Raw genomic sequence first — 22670 nt, 5'->3', positions numbered from 1 at the left:
TATTTGTGCGTGTGTTTGTGTATGTACTATGAAAAAAAATGTGAGTAGGTATCAAATATAATTAAAATTATTAAAAAAAAAAGAATCGAATACATTACAATAATAGTAAAATAATTTTAAACATAAATGATATTACTTATATTTTTTTATTTTTATCATAATAATTGTACATTGACAATGTTCTGGTGGACTTAAACGTTACAAACATGATATGTTATAAGTGTATTATATGTGTAAAACTCATACTCTCCTCATCTGTACACAAATTATTGTTACACCAATTATGTAATAAACATTAAATAATTAAATGAATTATATTTCTAATGTTTTATATAATATCTACCTAATAAAATACATGGGATTGTATGTAATATTTAATTTTTTTAACACGATACATTGCAAATTTAATCATGTGTATTATATTTAATAATAATATATAATATTAACGAGTGTATTGGCTGATGTTAGTATTTTATCGAAACGGGGGTTAGAGAAAAGTTCTTATTTCACTGATTGCGCCGACATTGTCTGCGATCCGACGTAGGCGGATCGCCTACCTGGCTGGTTTGGTTTTCCTTAAAGCTTTTTGAAAGTTGAGTTCATACAACATTTTGATTTCACTTATTGCGCCGACGGGGTCCGCGATCCGACGCAGTCGGATTGCCTACCTGGTAGGCATAGTAGTTGCATATAAATTTATTTTCACGAGTGATTACTGATTATTCAACGCTCAAAAGACGACATTCGACTATAACATTTTTTCCTACTTTCGACGCCAGGAGGTCAGACAATCCGCCGTAGGCGGATTCCGCAGCCGGTTATCGATTTACACCGGTAGAGGGCTGATAGCTAGACACTCAAAAGTCTACGTCTCAATCTCGACTTTCAAAAACTTTTCACATTCGAAAGAATACCGCCAAACAATCGACAACTTATCATCATCCCGATAGAAGACTCGCAGTATTACTAATCAGTGGTACCAACACCGCGGACTTATTACCGCTAAATCTTTCTTTTTTTGAAAACTTTCCGCTTTCAAGCTCTTCCATCCGTCCTAGGGTATTCACTTACAGCGAGTTTCACTCAAAGCGAGGCACACTCACAGCGAGGCACACTCACAGCGAGGCACACTCACAGCGATGCACACTCATAGCGAGGCACACTCACACCGAGGCACACGGGCAGCTAGTCTAATATAATAAAACGTGAAGGAGTTCGTCCGTTGTCCTCCGGAGCGCTGCCGGTACTTTAGCAGAAAGCCAATCGGAAAATTACAATTCTTATCGCCCTTCCGCCGTTATCGCCGCCGTCGCCCGTGCCGACGACCGCGCGACTCTTGAAGCACCCTTTTATCACACCGCCGTCCCGCGATGTTTTTACCGCGTCGTTTTTGTACGACGCGCTCTCTTTTTACGCGTTCGTTTTCTCGGGGTCGCGATCCTGTTGACCGATCTCTCGAATACGATTTTTGCGTGCTAATACGCATATAACGTATTGTAATACGTGGTATGATTTATATAATTTTTTTTTTTTTATGACGTGGGAATTAATTCTTTGGATATAATAAAATACATATGTTATGCTAAATGTGATTGAACATTACGATGTCTCGACGGACGTCGTGGGCGAACAAATAAAAAAACGCGTTTAGAGTCGAATCGTACGGATTTCGTGGGTAAAACGGTGCTAGACGCCCGATTCGTCGCGGCTCGGAAACGGCTCAAGTGCTCGAGATTCGACGTCGGTCTTCAACTCGAACTGTAGTCGATAGGTTTAGGCGTTAGGATAGGATGTAGGATTAGGCAGGTGTAATGAGAACGAATCCGGCTCCGGCGGCGCTTTGATTAACACGGCCGCCCACATTTTTTGCACTTTTTTTTTCGATTTTTTTTATTACGCGATTTTATATCTTAAAATTTCGACATTTTTTTTTTCCGTCATAGCCCAGACAGCAATTTAGTAACGTTTATATTATAATAATAATGTATATTAAATTATGTTAAAATATTTAAATACAAATGTTATTATATTATTATAGAAACATTTATTTGATATCATTATTTGAAAAACATTTTTTAAACATTACCATAATATTCAGTTTTAATTTTTATAATTTTAAAGTTACTATAACATTTTACATTTATTATTTGAGAAATGTTGTAAAAATGTGGTTTTGAAAATATTGTATACAAATGATTTTAATAATATTTAATTAAAAACCTGAGTAGAATATTATAGTAAATATATTAAAATTATATGGAATAGGTAAAAAGTATTACAAAAGCTGTCCTCACGTTTAAAATGAAAAAGTAATAAGTATACTACACTTTATGTCTTTATGTATATAAATCCCTGGTCTGTAGACTTGATCGATATAGGTACACGGACATCTCCCAATCAAATACACCCATTTGGCCATTTAATTTTAATGTATACTGTAATGTAGGTATCTAATAAAATGATACTAATTATAATTTATGTATTGTATTAAATACATAATTTTCCATTATTTGAATTGAATTTGTGGTAAGTATTATTTTAGGTATTTTATATAAATTCATGTGTTCATGACTTATGAAATTATGATAATAAAACTGTTAAATATTATTTTATACGTCGGTGAACTGTGCACATTACTACGTAACTATAACTTGGATATTTTCAATTTTGTATAATAAAATTATATAAATAACAAGACTAGTCGTGCTTAATGCTTATCTCAGTATTATCGATAGTACACGACACGCGTATGCCGTCTCTATGGACAGTTTGTATTTACCCAGCTTGCCGTCAAAAAATATATTTTTAGATTTCTCAAAATTCTATGATATTATTGTTTTTGAACGCGGATTATTGTGACGCGGAGTGGCGGAGTGGCGGAGTGTTGATACCAGTTCGCGGCAGTGCCTAAAGATTAAACATTTAACGATTTAACGTTTTAACTATTTATCCGCACGCCATTACGACGATACGTGTCTTCTTTCACACTACAGTTTACACTACAGTAACAGTGTGAACTATTATTACCAAAACCAAATATTGGATTTTATGCTGTTTGTGGTAAGTGAAATTCATTAAATTATAAAGTTAACATTTTAATTTTATATTTTTATAATAGGTATATACTATATAGTGCTTTATAGTGGTAGATTTAAACATTTTTAAATACGGGTGGGTACATACATTATTTGGTAATGCCAGCTAATAGTACGTCCTGATTTTTCTTTTCCGATTCAAGCACTGACTAGAATTTAATATAGTATTTAGCATGGCAAACACCTATTGTTATACTATGTTTTTTTAACTCGTTCTTCCTACTATAAAATAATTAATTAATTGTAGGAACCTACTACCTAACTATAGTATTAAATTATCATAATTATTAGTTCCTATATATATTGCATACATTTTACCATAATTTATTGACAAATTTAAAATGGTTTATATTTAAAAAAAAAAACATATTGTTGATTTGTGAATATCTAAAGTTTGAAATAATATATAATATATAATTAAAAAGATATTGAATTTAATTGGCATACTAAAAAGAGTATAAAGATAGTAAAAAGATCAAGTCTTTGTTTATTTATACCAAATCTATTCACTCTTCTAATAAATATTTTATTTAAACTGTTGCTGATTTCCTGGTTGGGTGACCATAACACTTGTATTAGTTGTATTACCATAATACTTCTCTATTTCTCATTATAATACATATTTTAAAAAGTATAAATTAATTTAAATGATATTAAACTTAAATAAGTAAATTATAAACTAAATTAACTAGTACTGTAAAAAATTAAATATGTATTATTGGTGTATTTGATAGGAACAAATTTAAGTATATTATATTACTTTATTTTTTTGGTAGGTAGATACTTACAAAATTACCATTGTATAATAATAATAAAAATTTGTATTTTAATAATAAATTTGATTTTGTTAAATTTTTATTGGTATTTGGTAGTGATTACTGAATCATAATGTCTACTAGAAGAATAGAAAGTGTACGCACTAAGAGAAGAAAGATTATGAAAGAAATAAATGATGTCGAGGAAATGCTTTCACACTCAAATTCATTGGAATATGAACCGCCAGAAAATGTTTTGGAAATAAATAATTTAAATCTTATGCCTTTGTTTAAATATGATAACTTAACATCTAGCTCTAAGAACCAATACAATATTTCAAATGAGTTTCCGTCAAATGCTTCAACTGATTTACCATTACCAGTTATCAACACTTATAATGAGCCAACAGATACACATATATTTAATAAAGATAAATTATTCATAAATTCATCTAAACAATTTTCAGTTCAAGAATTTTTAGCTTCTTGGGCAATAGATTATAAAATTCCTCATAATGCAGTTAATGGTTTGTTAAAAGGTTTAAAAATGCATGATTGTTTCAATAATTTACCAATTGATTGCCGCACAATTTTAAACACTCCTATTAATAAATCAAAAGAAAACCGAATTGTCAGTCCTGGAGTTTATCATCATTTTGGTTTAGAAAAAGGAATTAAATTATATGCCCCATCAAATGTACAAGATATTCAAATTGTCATAGGAATTGATGGATTACCAATTTCAAAAAGTAGTAGTTCTCAATTTTGGCCAATATTAGCTTCCATTTTGGTTAAACCTCCACTAAAGAAATCAGTTTTTATTGTTGGCCTTTATTGGGGAATTGAAAAACCAAAAGACAGCAATGAATATTTAATTGATTTTGTTAATGAAGCTAAACGTTTAGAAACTGAAGGTATTATATTAAATGGAATTAATATTAAAGTAAATATTACATTGTTTTGTTGCGATGCTCCTGCAAAAGCATTTGTTTTAAAAGTGAAAGGTCATACAGGTTTTTATTCATGTACTCGTTGCACTATAGAGGGAGAATATGTATGCAATCGAGTATGTTTTCCTTATTCCCAAACAAAGTCAATTGAAAGAAATCATCATGCATATCTGAATACTGAAGATGAAGAATACCAGATTTCAAATCAAACTTCTGTTCTAGTTGAATTACAAAGTTTTAACTCTGTAAAATCTTTTTCACTTGACTACATGCACTTGGTTTGCTTAGGTGTTTGTAAAAAACTCATCAGCCTTTGGATTAAAGGACCATTAAATGTTAGACTTCGGTCTTCAAAAATAAATGAAATATCAACTTTATTGTTAGCATCCAATACATATCTTTCTTCCGATTTCTCTAGAAAGAACAGATGTCTTCCAGATGTATGTCGCTGGAAAGCTACTGAATTTCGTTTATTCTTATTATACACTGGACCAGTTGTGTTAAAAACCATTTTGAGTGAAGAAATGTACACCAATTTTATGGTTTTGAACATTGCAATGTTAATTTTATTAAGTCCTGATCGAAAATTTCTTCTTCAATATGCAAGAGAACTATTAGATTTTTTTGTCAAGAACTTTCAACATATTTATGGACAACAATTTGTATCACACAATGTCCATGCCTTATTACACTTATGTGATGATTATGATTTATTTGGTCCACTTGATAATTGTTCAGCTTTTGGTTTTGAAAATCACATGAAAGAAATAAAATCTAATCTTAGAAAAAATGAAAAACCTTTGGAACAAATTGTTAATAGATATTATGAAAAATATGAAAAATGTGCACTAAATAATTCAAGTAATAAATCATTAATGGACAATCAACCAGTTTTGAAACATGTCCATGATAACGGTCCACTGGTTGATGATTTAATAGGTCCACAATATTACACTCTTATATTTAAAAGTTTAACCATCAAAATTAAAAAAGATAGTGATAGTTTTATACTAACCAAAAATGGAGAAATAGTAAAATGCATGAATTTTGCTCAAAAAGATGGTATTATCATGCTTATTGGAAAAAAGTTCAACATTTTATTACCCTATTTTGTAGATCCCATTAATTCAACAATTATTGAAATATTTGAAATTAAAAATTTATCTGATCAACTCAAACATTGGGCAATATCTGATATTAAAAAAAAAATGATGATATTTCATCATAGTGGGAAAAAAATAGCCATGCCCATTATTCACACAGACATTTAAATAAATTGTAACTGTAAATAATATAAATAATATAAATAATTAAATAAAATTTTTGTGATTAATCATAAGTTGTATAGGTAGATATACATTTACCAGTATAAATTTCTAAATTATTACTTCAAAATATCAACATATTTTTAACAATGGGTACATAATTAAATTAAATATTTAAAACATCATAATTTGAATTATTTCCTTTTTTTTATTTAGATGGATGATCAAATAGGATGGATTATTGTTGAGTTTGTTGATGATGAAAGTGTTGAAGTGGTACCAAACTGTTGGTTAAAAAATAATTCTTGCGCTTGGCCTAAAGCTTCTAAACAAGCGAAAAAATATGTCCAAAAAAGAATTAAGCCAAATATGAATGATTTTATATTTTACAAATCCAGACAAATTGGACATAAAGTTTATAGTTAAGAAATTTTGATTTTAATAAAGATTATCTAGTGAATTATATACTAATTAGTTTTATACAAATTATTCAGGTTCATATAATGAAGCAAAAATAAAATTGCCATTGGCAATGCATAAATCAGACTTATCAAGTGCTGATGACATTATTGATGGTATGACAAAAAGAAAAAGGAAATTTCCTTATTATAGAGGTCAAAGTTTGTCTCCTGCCACAACTATAAAATCAAAAAAACTTGAAAAAGTTAATAATTCAAAACAAATAAAAATGTCTTCTAATAGCTGTCCCCCTCGTTATCACGGTAAGATTCAAAATGTTTTTTTTCTTATTCATTTGTAGTTGTATGTAATAATTTGTATTTTTCTAAAAACTTTTTTTTAGATGTTTCTCAGTCAGTTAATTTAAACGAGGAAACAAATATTTTTGAACCTTCTGATGATTCAAATGATGTGTCTTATGACTCGGACAAAGATCCTCTTTGGAAAATCGATAAAAGCCAAAGTATAAATATATTTTTATAATATCAATAAGATGAATATTTGAATTATATAAAATTAATAAAATAAAAATATTTACAAAATTTTAATTTCATTAAAACATTATAAAAAGAAAATAAAGTAAATTTTGAAAAGAAAATAGGAAACTACATTGAATTGTTCTATAATCTTTAAGAAGTTTTACACCCTGTTTGACTTAGTATGCAAATTAGAGAATATTATATATGTTAATATTATTACCTATTAAATAAATCATTTTAATCTTCATTATATATAATGTTAGATGTAATAATCTATATTTAACTTAATGTAACTCGTCAAATAAATTACAATTTACTGTATTTAATTATTTATATTAATATATCTTTTATGATATATATGTTTATTTTTATTTAAGCTTAAAAAGTTGTCGGCATTATCATGTCTTACTAAATTTGTGTTGTTATAATAGGCATTGTATTAAAATTGAAACTTTTTTCTAGTAATAATTGTGTTATTGTATATTTAAACTTCTGACGGTAACTTTTTTATTTTATAGGCAAATCTGTTATTGATGGTATTAATTGTATAACACCTGAAAAACATGCCTCTTCATTAGTTAATAAACCCATTGATGATATAGAACATATAATTTCATCTCCTGTTGGGACTTGGACGGTTGAAAAAAATGAGGATACACAATTATTATATAAAACAAGTTCTGATCGAAATAGTATCAAAGTTAAAAAAATATTATTTTGTGATCAAAATATTGAAAACACAGGTAAATATAATATAATATAATTATACGTTTACATTTTAATTTAAAATAATCTAATAAATGTAAAATTTATGGTTCAAAAACTTCATTGTATGACGTATGATTAAACTGTAGAAGTATAAGTATTAATATTAATTTTCTTTAGTTTGCCATTGTATAAAAAAAAAAAATAAACCTATAGTTTTATCAAACCAATATAATATATTCTATGTACCTACCCACGTATTTACACATATTCTTTTATAAATTAAGATACTTATTTCTTTTTTATAATACTATATAGGATCATCTGGTATTACAGCTAATATTTTAAAACTGCCACAAGATACTACAATTTTACAAAACCAGCCAAATATATCTAATGGTATGTGCACTGTTTTAGTAATATACTATAGTAAGATATAATATAGTTAATGATGCTATAAAATTCTATTTGACTAAAGATATTAAGTTATTCACAAATTTTTCTTACATCAAATATTATGTTATTAATATTATGATAATATTGATAATATGTTGTTAGGATAACATGAAAATAGCGGCCAAATAATTTTGTAGTAATGTTACAGTAACATCTACAAATATTATTATAACATTGAAAAAATATTTTACTAAATGTTACTGTTGAGTAAATAACATTGGTATAACATTATAAGAATATTCTATTGCTGTCTGGGAGATCATTGAATTATTATGACTTCATAATAAATAACCTCATTATATTAGTTTTACGTACGATTTTATTTTACGCATGTACTTATTGCCGTCGTCGAGAGTCCAATGATTTGTCGATAGTGGTGTACTAATATAACGGAAGGTTTATTCGTCGGTAAATTTCCTACGACTTTATTATATATTACACATATTTCGTTTTTTGTACGTCATAGTTAAGTCTGTTGCAGATAAAACCAAAAACTGCACTATAGCAAACACCTTATAATATATTGAAAATATTGAGGACAAATATATATATATAGTATTATAACAAAACTGATAAAATGTACACCCCCTGTGGGTAGGGGGCCAGAATACACCCACGGTAGTCCATGCCCGTCGTAAGAGGCGACTAAAATGGACCTGAAGGTGAGCTGCAGCGCCTTCAGTACTGGCTACAGGTGAATGCTTCGTAAGCAGGTACAGCTATAGCCAGGTAGAAGTAGTAGACGTGCATGGAGACCATGAACACGGCCACTACACTGCGATGTGGAAGGCAAGAGGAAACCACCACATTAATCTCCTTACTCAAATAACAAATGACCAGCACAATAAATGATAACATGTATGGAAACAACCTTATCGGAGAGGTCATTCCCGGCAGGAGGCCAAACAAGGTACCTCAGGTCGTCACCAAGCGAAATCCTTGTAGTATGATAGGAACATGGAATGTCAGAACCCTGTTGCAAACAGGGAAACTAGAAAATCTTAAGATTGAGATGAAACGCCTCAAAATTGATATTTTGGGAATAAGTGAAATGTGATGGAATGGTCAAGGTGACTTTATATCGGGAAATTACAGAGTTATCTACTCCGGCGGTGACAATGGAAGAAATGGAGTTGGCATTATTCTGAATAAGAAATGGGCACAATGTGTGAGAAGTTACATAACTTACGATGATAGATTGATAATGATCAAATTAAAATCTGTCCCCAATGACATCGCAATAATACAAGCATATATGCCCACAACACAAGCGAACGATGAAGAAGTAGAAGAAATCTACGAAAAGATAGAAGAACTCATTAGCCTAACAAATAGTAAGGAAAATTTAATTATCATGGGAGATTGGAATGCGATTGTGGGTGAAAGTACAGACGGCAGAGAAGTTGGCAAATATGGACTTGGAACAAGGAATGAAAGAGGTGACCGTCTTGTCGAATTCTGTAGACAACATGATTTAATTATAACTAATACTTTATTCATGAATCATAAAAGAAGACGCTATACGTTTAAAATGCCAGGTGATATCAACAGATATCAATTAGACTACATCATGGTAAAGAATAGATACAAAAACCAGATCAAATCTAGCAAATCTTACCCAGGAGCTGATATTGACAGTGACCACAACCTGGTAATGATCAAATCAGTATTGAAATTTAAGAAATTAGAAAGACCAAAAAACAAAGGACCTGATTGGAATTTGTGTCAACTAAAGCAACCAGAAATAAGAAAACTGTTCGAAAAGAAATGCAAAGAAAAATTTGATACCAAAGACAAGCCGAAGACAGATGACTGTAATAATATAGAACATAGATGGCGTTGCATAAAAGAATCCATTATCCAGTCTGCAGAAGAAGTATTAATTAGGGGGAAACCAGCACCGAAACACGAATAGATCACAATGGAAATAGTTCAAGATATAGAAAGAAGAAGATTGTTTAAAAACAAAATAGATGAAGTAAGTAAAAAACAATATAAGACGTTAAGAAATAAAATCAACCGTGAAGCGAAAAAGGCCAAAGAAATGTGGATCGAAAAGAATTGTGTAGACAATATGATGAAATACAATCAACAGGACAAGGCATATAAACTCATCAAACGATACTTTAATGAAAAAAAGTCACAATGCACACACGTAAAGGATAAAGAAGGAAATTTACTCATAGATGAAATAGCAATAGCGAATAGATGGAAAGAATACGTAGAAGAACAGAGAAGAAGAAAACAACGACCTACTCGTTGAAAACCCAACCGACGGTGACTTTGATTTAAATGCAAATACAAGGATCCTAAAATCAGAATTTGAAGACGCACTTCAAACAATTAAGAAAAACAAAGCACCAGGCCCGGACAAACTAAACACAGAACTCCTACAACAGACAGATGATGAAATAAAGAACGCTCTGTACGAACTGTTATGTAAAATATACGAGACTGGAATAATTCCAAGAGATTTTGGATGCAGTAGATTAGTCATCCTACCAAAAAACCAAGAGCCAATCAATGCGAAAATTTTCGGACCTTAAGCCTGATATCGCATGCGGCTAAATTACTGACAATAATTGTAAGTAAAAGGATAAGTAAAAGGATAGAAGTTAGATTAGACAACGACCAATATGGTTTCCGGAAAAACAAAGGAACCAGGGAGGCTATTTTAGGTCTGAGAGTAATACTTGAAAAACAAATCGAGAGGCAAAAAATCACTTATATGGCTTTTATAGACCTAGAAAAAGCATTCGATAGCATAAATTGGACAAGTCTCTTTAAAATTTTGGAAGAAACAGAGATAGATTTTAAAGACAGACGTATTCTCTATAAGATTTATGAAGAACAAGAAACCACTATCAACATTAATACAACAACAGTGACTGCTAGAATCCAAAAAGGTGTGAGACAAGGGTGCCCACTTTCACCTGCATTGTTCAATGTATTTATTGAAAGAGCAATAAATGTCATAAAGCATTGGTTAGAACAAAAAGGAATCGGAGTGAAAATAGGAGGGGTACTAATAACCATGCTTCGCTTTGCTGATGATATAGTCGTTCTCGCAACATCTGAGGAAGACCTACAAGCAGCATTAAATGTAATGAATTTTACGTTTAAAGAATATAGTCTGAAAATAAATTCAGCTAAGACCAAAACCTTAGTATGCTACAAGAAAAACGTACCATCTATAAATATAACATTAGAAAACAAAGAAATTATCCAAGTAGACCATTTCAAATACTTGGGCAGCATTATAACAGACAACGGGAAATCTATTAAAGAAATCAGAAGTAGGATAGGTCAAGCAAAGAGCACATTCCTTAAAAAGAGAAAAATACTAACATAAAAAAATATGAACATAGCAACGAAGAAACGGCTCATAAAAACATATGTCTGGAGTGTGGCATTATATGGAAGTGAGACCTGGACAATTAATAAGAAAGAAAAAGATATGTTAGAAGCTCTCGAGATGTGGTGTTGGAGGAAAATGCAGAGAATAAGCTGGACTGATAGAAGATCAAATGAAGACATCCTGAGAACAATAGATGAAAAACGAACATTGATAGACACCATAAAGAGAAGGAGATGGCAGATGATAGGACACACGTTGAGGCACGGAGACGAACTGCATAGTATAATAATCGAAGGTATGATAGAGGGTACAAGATCAAGAGGAAGACCTAGGACGAGATACATTAGTCAAATAATGCAGGATGCAGGAGTCACTTCCTACAGGGAGCTTAAAAATATGGCGAATGATAGAGAAAAATGGAGAAGTCATTTATTGTGAAACATTTGCTAAAAAAAACCAATCTCCGGATTGAAAAACAAAAAAAAAAAAGATAAAATGTACGATATATACATAATAATAAAATATTTAAAAACACGTTACGTTTAACTATATTAATAGGTTTAACTATATACATATAATTTAATATACGTCCACAATATATAAGTAGGAAATCGTATAAATATATTTGTGCGTGTGTATGTGTGTGTTTGTGTATATACTATGAAAAAAAATGTGAGTAGGTATAAAATATAATTAAAATAATTAAAAAAAAAAGAATCAAATACATTACAATAATAGTAAAATAATTTTAAACATAAATGATATTACTTATATTTTTTTTTTTTACCATAATAATTGTACATTGACAATGTTCTGGTGGACTTAAACGTTACTTATAAATTGTATACTGTTTGAAGAAGGGAAAAATATGTCAATGTATCATCTCAACTATCAGCTGCACAAGATCCTACTAAATTCAGCGAGTGGGCGGAACAAGGTACATATTCAATTAAAGGATTTAACTCTTTAATCCTTGCCTGTAGTCCTGAATATATTCCTGACATGTTTCGGGCATTGTCATAGGACTGACCTCGGCAATTTTCTATTTCTATTTCGTAAGAATTAAGAAGCTTTGTAACTGAATCAAATAACTCAATAGCTTTATGACCAGTGTTTGGAAGAAATTGAAGAAATCGTTCTATTGGCACGCCGTTTTCTTGAACATAACGAATAACGAAGGATAGTTGGTCTACATGTGAAATATCGGGACTACTATCTACTATTATCGAATAATACTTAACTGTTTTTATTTCGTCAATAATTTTTTGCCTGATTTTATCAGCCATTAACTGAATAATTTCTTCGTATATGGTAGACGATAAATAATTCGTGTGACCACTACCGCACTGGCCAAATTTACCAATGTGTTCAGCAAGAAATGGATCAAACTCAGAGATAAGTTCCATAGCCATTAAATAATTACCATTCTGAGTTGACCCAAATTTTTCGTTGTGACCTCTAAGGGGAAGACCTCTGGATGATAAAGCTTTAACTGTAGCAACTACCCGTCTCAATACATTTTCCCAATAATTAATATGTTCATCTAACTGTTTTGTTAAACTAACGTTTATTGTTCCTAATGTATTTGCTCTTTCTTTTAAAGTAATCAAATTCGATTTATGTTTGGTGGAATTTTCATGTTGGCTTACTCTACTTTCTGCATTTTTCCAATCATTAAAACCATCTTTTGAAAATTGTGAATAATTATCTCTATCAAATAAAAGACAAGGTCCACAAAACACACATCCTTTTTTTCTGAATAAACTAACCATGTTCGTAAACATTTTTCACCATTTAGCAATTTTCTTTAATGAAATAATGAAATTGTTAAATATCTATTAACATCATTGTATTGTCTTTTACTGTTTAAGAAGTTCAAATTTTTATTTTGATTAAAGCCATGCATTACAATATAATCACAAGTAGTGTTATTAATTATCCAATCTATTGGGTCTTTTGGAACACAAAAAGTAGTTTTGGATAAAGTACTAGTATTATTATTGTTGCTTGGAAGTATATTTTCAGAATCATCAATTATTTTAATATTTTCTATTTCTGAAGGTTTATTATTTAAGCTATCATCAATAGATTTAATATTTTCTGTTTCTGGAGGTTTATTATTTAAGCCATTATCAATTATTTTAATATTTTCAACAAAACTAGAATCTGAGTCGACAATTATTTGATTACTTGTATTTGTTGTATTAATAGTATTATCAATACTTTTAGATATAAAAAAAGAATTTATTTTCTTTGATCTTTTAATAACTTCCTGTTCTTTTCTATTTTTTTCTTTAGAACGTTTTCCATATTCAGAACCACTCAACCTTTTTCTTCCATCACTCATTATAACTTAAATTTAAATACCTACACAAAATGATAATTATATAAGAAAACCATTTAATTTAACAACCTTACTAGTTACTATCCTTGGTACGATTTAAAATATTTTTTAGTACTTACCAGTTGCTTAGGTATTTTCTAGTTTCTTGTAGATTTGTAAAATACACGCAGTACGGACACACGACACGTGACTCGATGTTTCAAACACAGATTGCGAAATAATATAATAATCGTATGTCGAATTAGTAATATAGTGTGGCAGTGTGACTGTGTGAGTATTTATTTTTATCGAAATTACGACGACGCGCGACGTCGATCTCCGATAAGAATAATAAAACCATTGTTGCTTTATATATTATTATGACCCATGCGGGCTCTGGGCGGACTATACCAACGTGTTAAAATATATAGTACATATTATCAAAAACTGTTTTCTATATAATTGTTTACTATAATATTTATAGGTAATGACTATAAATTATAATGAACCAAAATAAATTGGTATACTGAATATCATATACGATGTACTATATGTTTGATCGTTTGATGTTTTTTTAATAAAACACTACAAAAATTTGCCGCCCCCCAAATTTTGCCACCCTAGGCAGCTGCCTACAATGCCTAATGGGAAATCCGCCTCTGTCAACATCTAATGATACATAATGTAAGTTTTCATTACAAACAACCAATTTATTTTCTATTAAATTAAGTTCTAAACTATTGTCAACTATATTATTTGTTTCACACTCAAAATTATATTGTAAGTCATCATAAAATATCATATTTTTATTTGATTCATTTTCTACACAATATTGAGTTTTATCAAGATCAAAAATATTTTCTGTTTGTAACATCATATTATTGACATCATTTTTTACAACATTTACATTACCCAAATTAACCAGGTCTGATTCAAAATATTCAAACACAAACTCTGCAGCAGATAAAAAATCTTTAAATGTTTGATTTCCATGCTTTTTATTTTTCTCCAAATTTGTATTTGTTTTCCCACTATTTCCACATGATAAGTCTAAAATTGTTTTTAGTCTTCATTTTGACATATTTATCTACAAAATAACAAAAATAAATTCAGTAGGTATAATTGATTTAATATAATAATAATATTATAGTGTAGGTTAAGACAAATATCAGTAATTGTATAAGTACCTTAATTGGCGATCTGTAATACAATGTAAGAACTAAAAACTGTCCCTGTTGATTATGTCAATAAAACGTATCTGAGTCTAAATTAAAAGTAACAATCGAAGCTTTAATCAAGTTGTTAATAGCAAAGCTATTGTTCTAAATATCAAATAAGTACTTAAATAAATTACTAAACGCGTAATAATATAGTTAGGTTATACCTAACCTGATATTGAATAAATAAATTCAGACATTTGAAACTGTCTTCACAAAAGCTTACGTAAAATTGTGCAGATAAGTTGTGACGTCTCGCACAATCTTGTACCCAGGTTCGGTTTGTGGTGCGTACATTGACGTGGTAAGGTCGCCAACCCACAGCCGAGATTTTTAAACCGGAGCGTGTAGGATTTTATAATATTATAGAGATGAAGAAAATAAAACAAATAGGGAAGAATAAATAATAATGAACGCATTGTTTTAGGTATAGGTATTTTTGCGGAATTTATTAGTAATTAAAAAAAAAATAAGAGGTAAGTTATGGCCAAGAAAAGCCATACGGCATAAAAACTTCGCCCCAAATAAAGGTCACACAAAAATAATAATAATAATAAAAATGTAATACGGCATAATAATAATTTAATAGAGCACGGTCATCAATTCGATCATCGGTTACCGGCACGTATACCAATAATAATAAATAGGGCCCGGATTTTTATGCAAAAATTTTAGTTAAATATGCACATATATATCAGTGGCGGCTCGCCGGGTAAGGCAAGTGAGGCACAGCCTCACCTAAAATTTACCATATCTAATAATTTATTATGAGCCTATTATCAGTATCTAATAATCTTTCAAAATATTAAAATAAACATAATTTATATTTTTTTTTTAAATCGTAAAAGACAAAAGTTAATGGTAAAAAACTGATAACATACAAATTTGGCGCGAAAGTGCGAAGTACTGCGCCAGTACCGGTGTATGGCACTACATACTCCACGCCCCGCGGTCACCGCCATAGGAGTGTATACTACTGTCTACTACCACTAGAGTGGGGCCGCGAAGTGACGTGACGAAATATTATATGAATACTCGGTGGATGGTGTTTACGAAGCGAACCGATGAGGCCCGAGAGGCAAAAATTTTTATGCTTCAGTTAGGTATTGAAATAATAACATTATGTAGTGGGGGTAAATTGGAAATATAGTATATGTATACGGTAGAATGAGGCTGATATAAATTAGCCTCAGTGGTATTAATCATTCTGTGCAATCTAAACGACAAAACTGCAGATAATAGGAATTGATAATACATCCGTATGTTCCATAAGTCATTACTTACCCTACTATTTTTATAGATAATAATTTATCATTTATCAGTTATCAGTGAATATTAATTTAAATCATAGACATGATATAATAATATAAATAATATACATTCTGTGTCTATGATTTAAATGATACAAATCTAGCTATTTTAACCATAGACTTATTATATTATTTGTCTTACGATTTTAGGACATTATACTATTATAGTTAGAATCGTTTTACGTTATTCGCTAAATTCGTTTTTTTTATTGCAGTTTGTTATTGGTATAATTAATTAAAATTTCTATCGAAATATTGAATATGTTCCCGTTCAACGATGTGGTTATGTCTTTAATTGAAACTCCATTTTCCCGTAGAAATGAAATTCAAAAAAAACAAATTTTATTTAATGGTCGTCCTACAGAGATGTTAGATACCATTTGCATACCCACTCAGAAAACTAAAACTAAAGTAAGTTCTCGGTCTTTCAATATATCTTGGTACAATAACCATAAGTGGTTGTGTGGTAGTTTTTATAAACAGCGACTGTAGTGTTGGCCTTGCATTTTACTCGGTAAAGTTAAAAATGTTTGGATTACTGATGGCTATTATGATTTAAAAAATCTGGCCAGAAGTTTTAAAATGCATGAAGCATCAAAAGAGCATATACATAACTATATGGGATTAGTTCGTTTAGAAAAAAATAAAAGTACTATTGCTGATGCGTTAAATGAAGGGGCTCTTTTGAACAAAACCATTTACAATGAAAATGTAAGAAAGAATAGGTTAATTTTGTTGCAATTGATTGAAGTAACAATACTTTTGGGGAAACAAGAGTTGGCATTTAGAGGCCATGATGAGAGATCTACTTCCTTAAACCAGGGTAATTTCCGTGAAGTGTTTAATTTACTTATTAAAAGGAATGATGAATTACCATTACATTACAATAAAATAAGTAATGTTTTCACTGGACAATCAAAAACAATCCAAAATGAAATTATTCATTGTGTGTATGAGTATGTACTAGATGTGATTAAATCAGAAATTAGTGAGGTATCTTTTTTTTCTGTCATATCCGATGATACTACTGACATTGTTGAAAAGTCACAGTGTGCAATAACTTTGAGGTATGTTAAAAAAACTGGTGAATTAAAAGAAAGATTTTTAGGCTTCCATGATGTTAGCAGTAGTAAGAATGCTAAAGCTCTTTTTAGTTTAATAACAACAGTACTAGAACCTTTTAATTTTAAAACAAAATTGATAGCTCAGTGTTATGATGGAGCAAGTGTCATGGCTGGGCATGTTAATGGACTTCAACAACAAATAAGAAATGAAGCACCCCACGCTCTTTTTACTCACTGTTGTGCTCATCGGCTTAATCTTGTTCTTCAGCATGGGAGTTATTGTATACCACAATCCAGAATATTTTTTTCCACACTTTTAGGAATATCTGTTTTTTTTTAAAAAATCTCCTAAACGTACATTCGTGTTAGATACTATTATTGGTAAACGTATTCCAGTTGCTAATGAAACTCGTTGGTGCATCGTTCAAAAATATTAAACTTTGTTTCTTTAAATTTAAATAAGTTGATTGAAGTAATGCAACATATAATGGATAATCCTGAGTCAGGTATAGAATCTATTGTTGTGAACCCCTGTCTGTATGCTATACACAGAATAGGATATTCTATATATCAATCTCGGACATCAAATCACTGACGAAAGAGTCAAGCCAGATCTTCAGAAGATAAGTTGTGTGAAACAATTTCCAATTCCAAGAAATGTGAGAGAGGTTAAGTCATTTTTAGGACTTTCAGGCTACTACAGAAGATTTATTAGAAACTATGGGCAGATCGCTAAGCCACTGACCTCATTGTTAAAAAAGGACGCAACGTTCAGATGGAGTGACCTTTGCCAAAAATCTTTTGAACAGTTAAAAGACCTCTTGACACAGGCACCAATATTACAATATCCGGACTTCTCTAAACCATTTAACTTGACTTGTGATGCAAGTGACTACGCGATCGGATGTGTACTGTCGCAAGGACCGATAGGAAAGGATTTGCCGATAGCATTTGCATCTCGTACTCTAAATAAGGCAGAAATCAACTACAACACCACCGAGAAGGAGCTAACCAGCATAGTATGGGGAATTAAGATATATAGACCTTATCTATTCGGGCAAAAGTTTAATATAATTACCGATCATCGAGCACTAGTATGGTTGTTTAATATTACCGATCCAGGATCAAGACTCACTCGTTGGCGCCTCAAGCTGGAAGAGTACCAGTACACTATCCATTTCAAACCAGGAGTGAACAACACAAATGCTGACGCACTGAGTCGTATTCAAACGGTAACTACGAGAGCTCAGACCTCATCGAGTCATTACAACCAATCAGAACCTCCAGAAACTCAAGGAACCTCTTTAAAATCAGTAGACAACGAACACTTAGACCTAGAATCGAAAAGGGAAGTTGATACTGGTTATCAAGCATTTCTGGAAGCAGATGAAATTAAACTGGGTCCTACGAAGAAAATTTCCGAGCTAACAGGAGATCTGTTTTCCGTAGAGGCTGGAATCTCATTAGCACATTGTGTATCAGCAGATTTTAAAGCAAGGAAAGGAATTGCATTTGAATTCCGAACCCGATTTGGAAAAGTTAATGAACTTCGTCGACAAAAATGCCAAATAACAGAGATTGCAACAATCAATGTGAGCAATCATCAGGTGTTTTATATAATCACAAAAGAATTTTTCTGGCAAAAATCAAGTTATGAAATTCTCTTCCAAAGTCTACAGAACCTCAAGTCAATCTGCGTCAAGTATAAAGTTACGCAGCTCGCTTGTCCACGTCTAGGCTGCGACCTAGATGGACTGAAGTGGGAAGTCGTACGAAATATGTTAAGGTATACCTTCCGTGACTCTCCTGTGTATATTCAGATATACACTCGCGATAAGTTAACGACAGATAACAAACTACAGATCATAAAGGAATTTCACGAAAATCCACTTGGTGGACATCAAGGTGTAACGCGCACATATAATAAAATTTCACAGCAGTACCAATGGCAGGGTAATTTTTTTTTTTTAATAATTTAATTAGTTAATAAATTTAATAAATAATAATTGTATTTTTAATAGTAACACAAATTAATTTAATATTATACTGGAACGTTTTTTAAAAACATGTTTATATTTAAGTACAAGTTTAGTAAAAATAAAAAAATAAGTAGAAATATCTCTATAAGTTTTGAAATATGGACAATTCTTTTTAAATAATTACATAAATGAATATAATCTTATGATCAAACATTTTTTAAAAGCATGTTTATATTATATTAGATTATATTTTTCATTATTTTAAGAATAGTACAGATAGAAAAAATATCGATCAATCTTATCTGTACTACTTTCGCCGATTATAGTTTATATACCTATGTGAACAATCTTATCATATTTAGTGTGTGTTCTGTATTCTGTATAGGTACGTCTATTCGACAATAGTCCTCATAATTTTGTACAGTATACTGGGATTTTTCTTAGTGTTTATTGTGGATATCCACACGATACAAATTTCTTTGCGCGTGGTTTTTATAAGTTTGAATTATGCCACTAAAATGTATTAAAAGCCAAAAAGGCAAAAATATATGGTGTATAACGGTTTTCTGTACAGCAAGCATGAAGTATACGAAAATAAAATTGTATGGCGTTGCTCTTGATTATAAAAAATTTGCATGAAAAAACCGATGTCACACTACTTCAGAAGATGAATCAGGTAATTAAAATCAAAAATTAATGTATTAAAACTGCTCCAATTTGCTTGAAAATAATTTTCTTGAAATTTTTATTAAATATAATTTTTTTTTTTTTTTAAATACTTATTAGTTAAAAAAACTATTTGTTTATTCACTTTATTCATAGGCGAGATTCTAAAACACACTGACCATTCACGTGCTCCAAATGTAGCAAAATCTGAGGCTAAGGAACTTGTTAATGAAATAAAGAAAAGTGCTGAAAATGGACAATTTTCAACTAGAAACATCATCTCAACTAAGTTAGGTGAAGCTTCTACTTCAGTAATTGGCCAACTATCTACTATTAAATCGATGTCGAGAACAATTCAACGGACAAGAATAACTAAAGAAAATCTTCCAGTAAATCCTAGTAACGCTAATGATCTTCTAATACCAGAAATATATAATTTTACAAACAAAAATGAACTTTTCCTATCATACGATAGTGGAAATAATGAAAATAGAATTTTAATTTTTACAACTAAATCTAATTTAAACTTACTTCAAGAATCGGATAATTGGTTAGGTGACGGAACTTTCAAAACAGTTCTGTCAATATTTTCGCAGTTATATACTATACATAGTTATAGAACTGATTGTGTTGTTCCAGTAGTTTATATCTTGATGACTAACCGTACAAAAAATAGTTACATTGAAGTTCTAAGACAGTTGTTAATATTAAATCAACAACTTAACCCATTATCGATCCGCATAGACTTTGAGCAACCATTTATTTCTGCATTTGGCGAAATATTTCCTAATGCAGTAATAAAAGGATGTTTTTTCCATTTTGGACAATGTGTTTGGCGTAAAATACAAACTAATGGTCTACAAAAAAAATATGGAGAAGATTCTTTATTTGCGCTCCAAATAAAACACTTGTGTGCTTTGGCTTTTATTCCGGTTCAAGATGTAGCAAATGCTTTTAAAGAACTTTTGAATTCCCAATATTTTGTTGATAACGAAGAAGTTCTTCAACCAATAATAGATTATTTCGAAGAAACATGAATTGGGCGTACAGTTCGTAGAAGGAAAAAAAATCCAATGTTCCCCTTAGAAATGTAGAACTGTTACAATGATGTAGTTATGGATTTCCCTCGGACTACTAACGCTGTTGAGGGTTGGCATCATGCTTTTAATACAAGTTTGGGATCTCACCATACCACGATATGGAAATTTATCAACTTCTTGAAAAAAGAACAAGGGCTGCAAGAGGCAAAAATCGAGAAAATTAATTTAGGTGAGATTAATCCAACCGAAAAACATAAGTATAAGGACCTTGACAAACGTTTAAAAAATGTTGTACAAAATTATGATTATACCAATTTGCTAAATTATTTAAAAGGCATCGCTCATAATTTTAATTTTTAATTTTATAGTTTTAAGACTTATAGAGATATTTCTACTTATTTATTTTTACTAAACTTTTACTTAAATATAAACATGTTTTTAAAAAACGTTCGATTATAATATTAAATTGATTTGTGTTACTATTAAAAATAAAATTATTATTAATTAAATTTATTAACTAATTAAATTGTTAAAATATAATAAATAAATTATCTGATATTTTTTCACCGGACCAAATGTTGCGGATATTATTTACTGGATCAAATGACGCGTCACCTGTTAGGCAATTTATGGGTCCCAGGGGCATTAGCACATATCATAATTGTTACTCTTTCTTAAAACCACGCTCTGCATGTTCTTGGCAAGAAGCAAGTGATTTTCTTGGTAGTGCTTTCCAGTTTAAGCCACTTTCATCGGCATTGTAAACGGAATCTTGAGAATATCCTTAAATAAAAGAAATATACGAAATATTCGATCAACTGTCCACCCTAATTTACCAAAAACTGTAATTGAAACGCATGAAGTTATTAATAAATTAATAATTAAAACTAATACGGACGAACCCTTTCTAATGGTTAATGATCACGATAATAATATTATCGGATTTTCAACAACGTCCAACTTAATGGTTTTATGTGAAACAAATACGATTACGTTGACGGTACTTTTAAAAGTTTTCCCAAATATTTTTTACAAATCTTTACGATTCACGCACTTGTGAATGAAATGTATGTCCCACTAGTTTTTTTTTATTGCCAAACAAGGAAACCAAATCTTTTTTTTATTCCTTTAAGTATACGATGGATCAGTGTACAATTGTTGGTTTAACATTTTCACCAAAATATATTTTTATTGACTTTGAAAAATCTATCCATAATGCCGCGCAACAAGTTTGGCCAACAATTAATATTAAAGGTTGTCGTTTTCACCTTGGACAAAGTTGGTGGAAAAAAATACAATGCCTTGGTTTAAGTACAAATTACAAAAAACGAAATTCAGAGGAGAGTAATTTTTTAAAAAATTTTTTTGGTTTACCATTTTTAAGACCGAAAGATGTTTACGATTGTTTCATTGAAGATATTATGCCAAAGCTTCCTGCAAATGAAAATATAAAATTATTCACCGATTATATTTTAAAAACATACATTGCACCAGATTCTACATTCCCGCCTAATCTTTGGGCTGAATTTTCGACATTATCTAATCGTAC

General features: G+C 30.4%; 3 protein-coding genes across 3 annotated transcripts; 2 read left to right on the top strand and 1 right to left on the bottom strand.

Annotated features, from left to right (window-relative positions):
* Positions 1–2155: 2155 nt before the first annotated feature.
* On the top strand, positions 2156–8191 carry LOC132926566 (uncharacterized). Its single transcript, XM_060990935.1, has 6 exons — positions 2156–3060; positions 6282–6486; positions 6560–6787; positions 6868–6987; positions 7522–7746; positions 8027–8191. Exons 1-6 carry the CDS (start codon positions 3049–3051, stop codon positions 8146–8148), a joined length of 912 nt encoding a protein of 303 aa, XP_060846918.1. The 5' UTR covers positions 2156–3048; the 3' UTR covers positions 8149–8191.
* Positions 8192–9020: 829 nt separating this feature from the next.
* Positions 9021–10079, top strand: LOC132925815 (craniofacial development protein 2-like). The gene is made up of 2 exons (XM_060990179.1): positions 9021–9217; positions 9260–10079. Exons 1-2 carry the CDS (start codon positions 9021–9023, stop codon positions 10077–10079), a joined length of 1017 nt encoding a protein of 338 aa, XP_060846162.1.
* Positions 10080–12406: 2327 nt separating this feature from the next.
* Positions 12407–13294, bottom strand: LOC132925814 (zinc finger MYM-type protein 1-like). Its single transcript, XM_060990178.1, has one exon. It carries the CDS (start codon positions 13292–13294, stop codon positions 12407–12409), a length of 888 nt encoding a protein of 295 aa, XP_060846161.1.
* Between the last annotated feature and the right edge of the window lie 9376 nt (positions 13295–22670).

The sequence above is a fragment of the Rhopalosiphum padi genome, chromosome 3 (assembly GCF_020882245.1).
Source record: "Rhopalosiphum padi isolate XX-2018 chromosome 3, ASM2088224v1, whole genome shotgun sequence".
NCBI lineage: Eukaryota > Metazoa > Arthropoda > Insecta > Hemiptera > Aphididae > Rhopalosiphum > Rhopalosiphum padi.
This window is presented reverse-complemented; position numbering and strand designations above follow the sequence as displayed.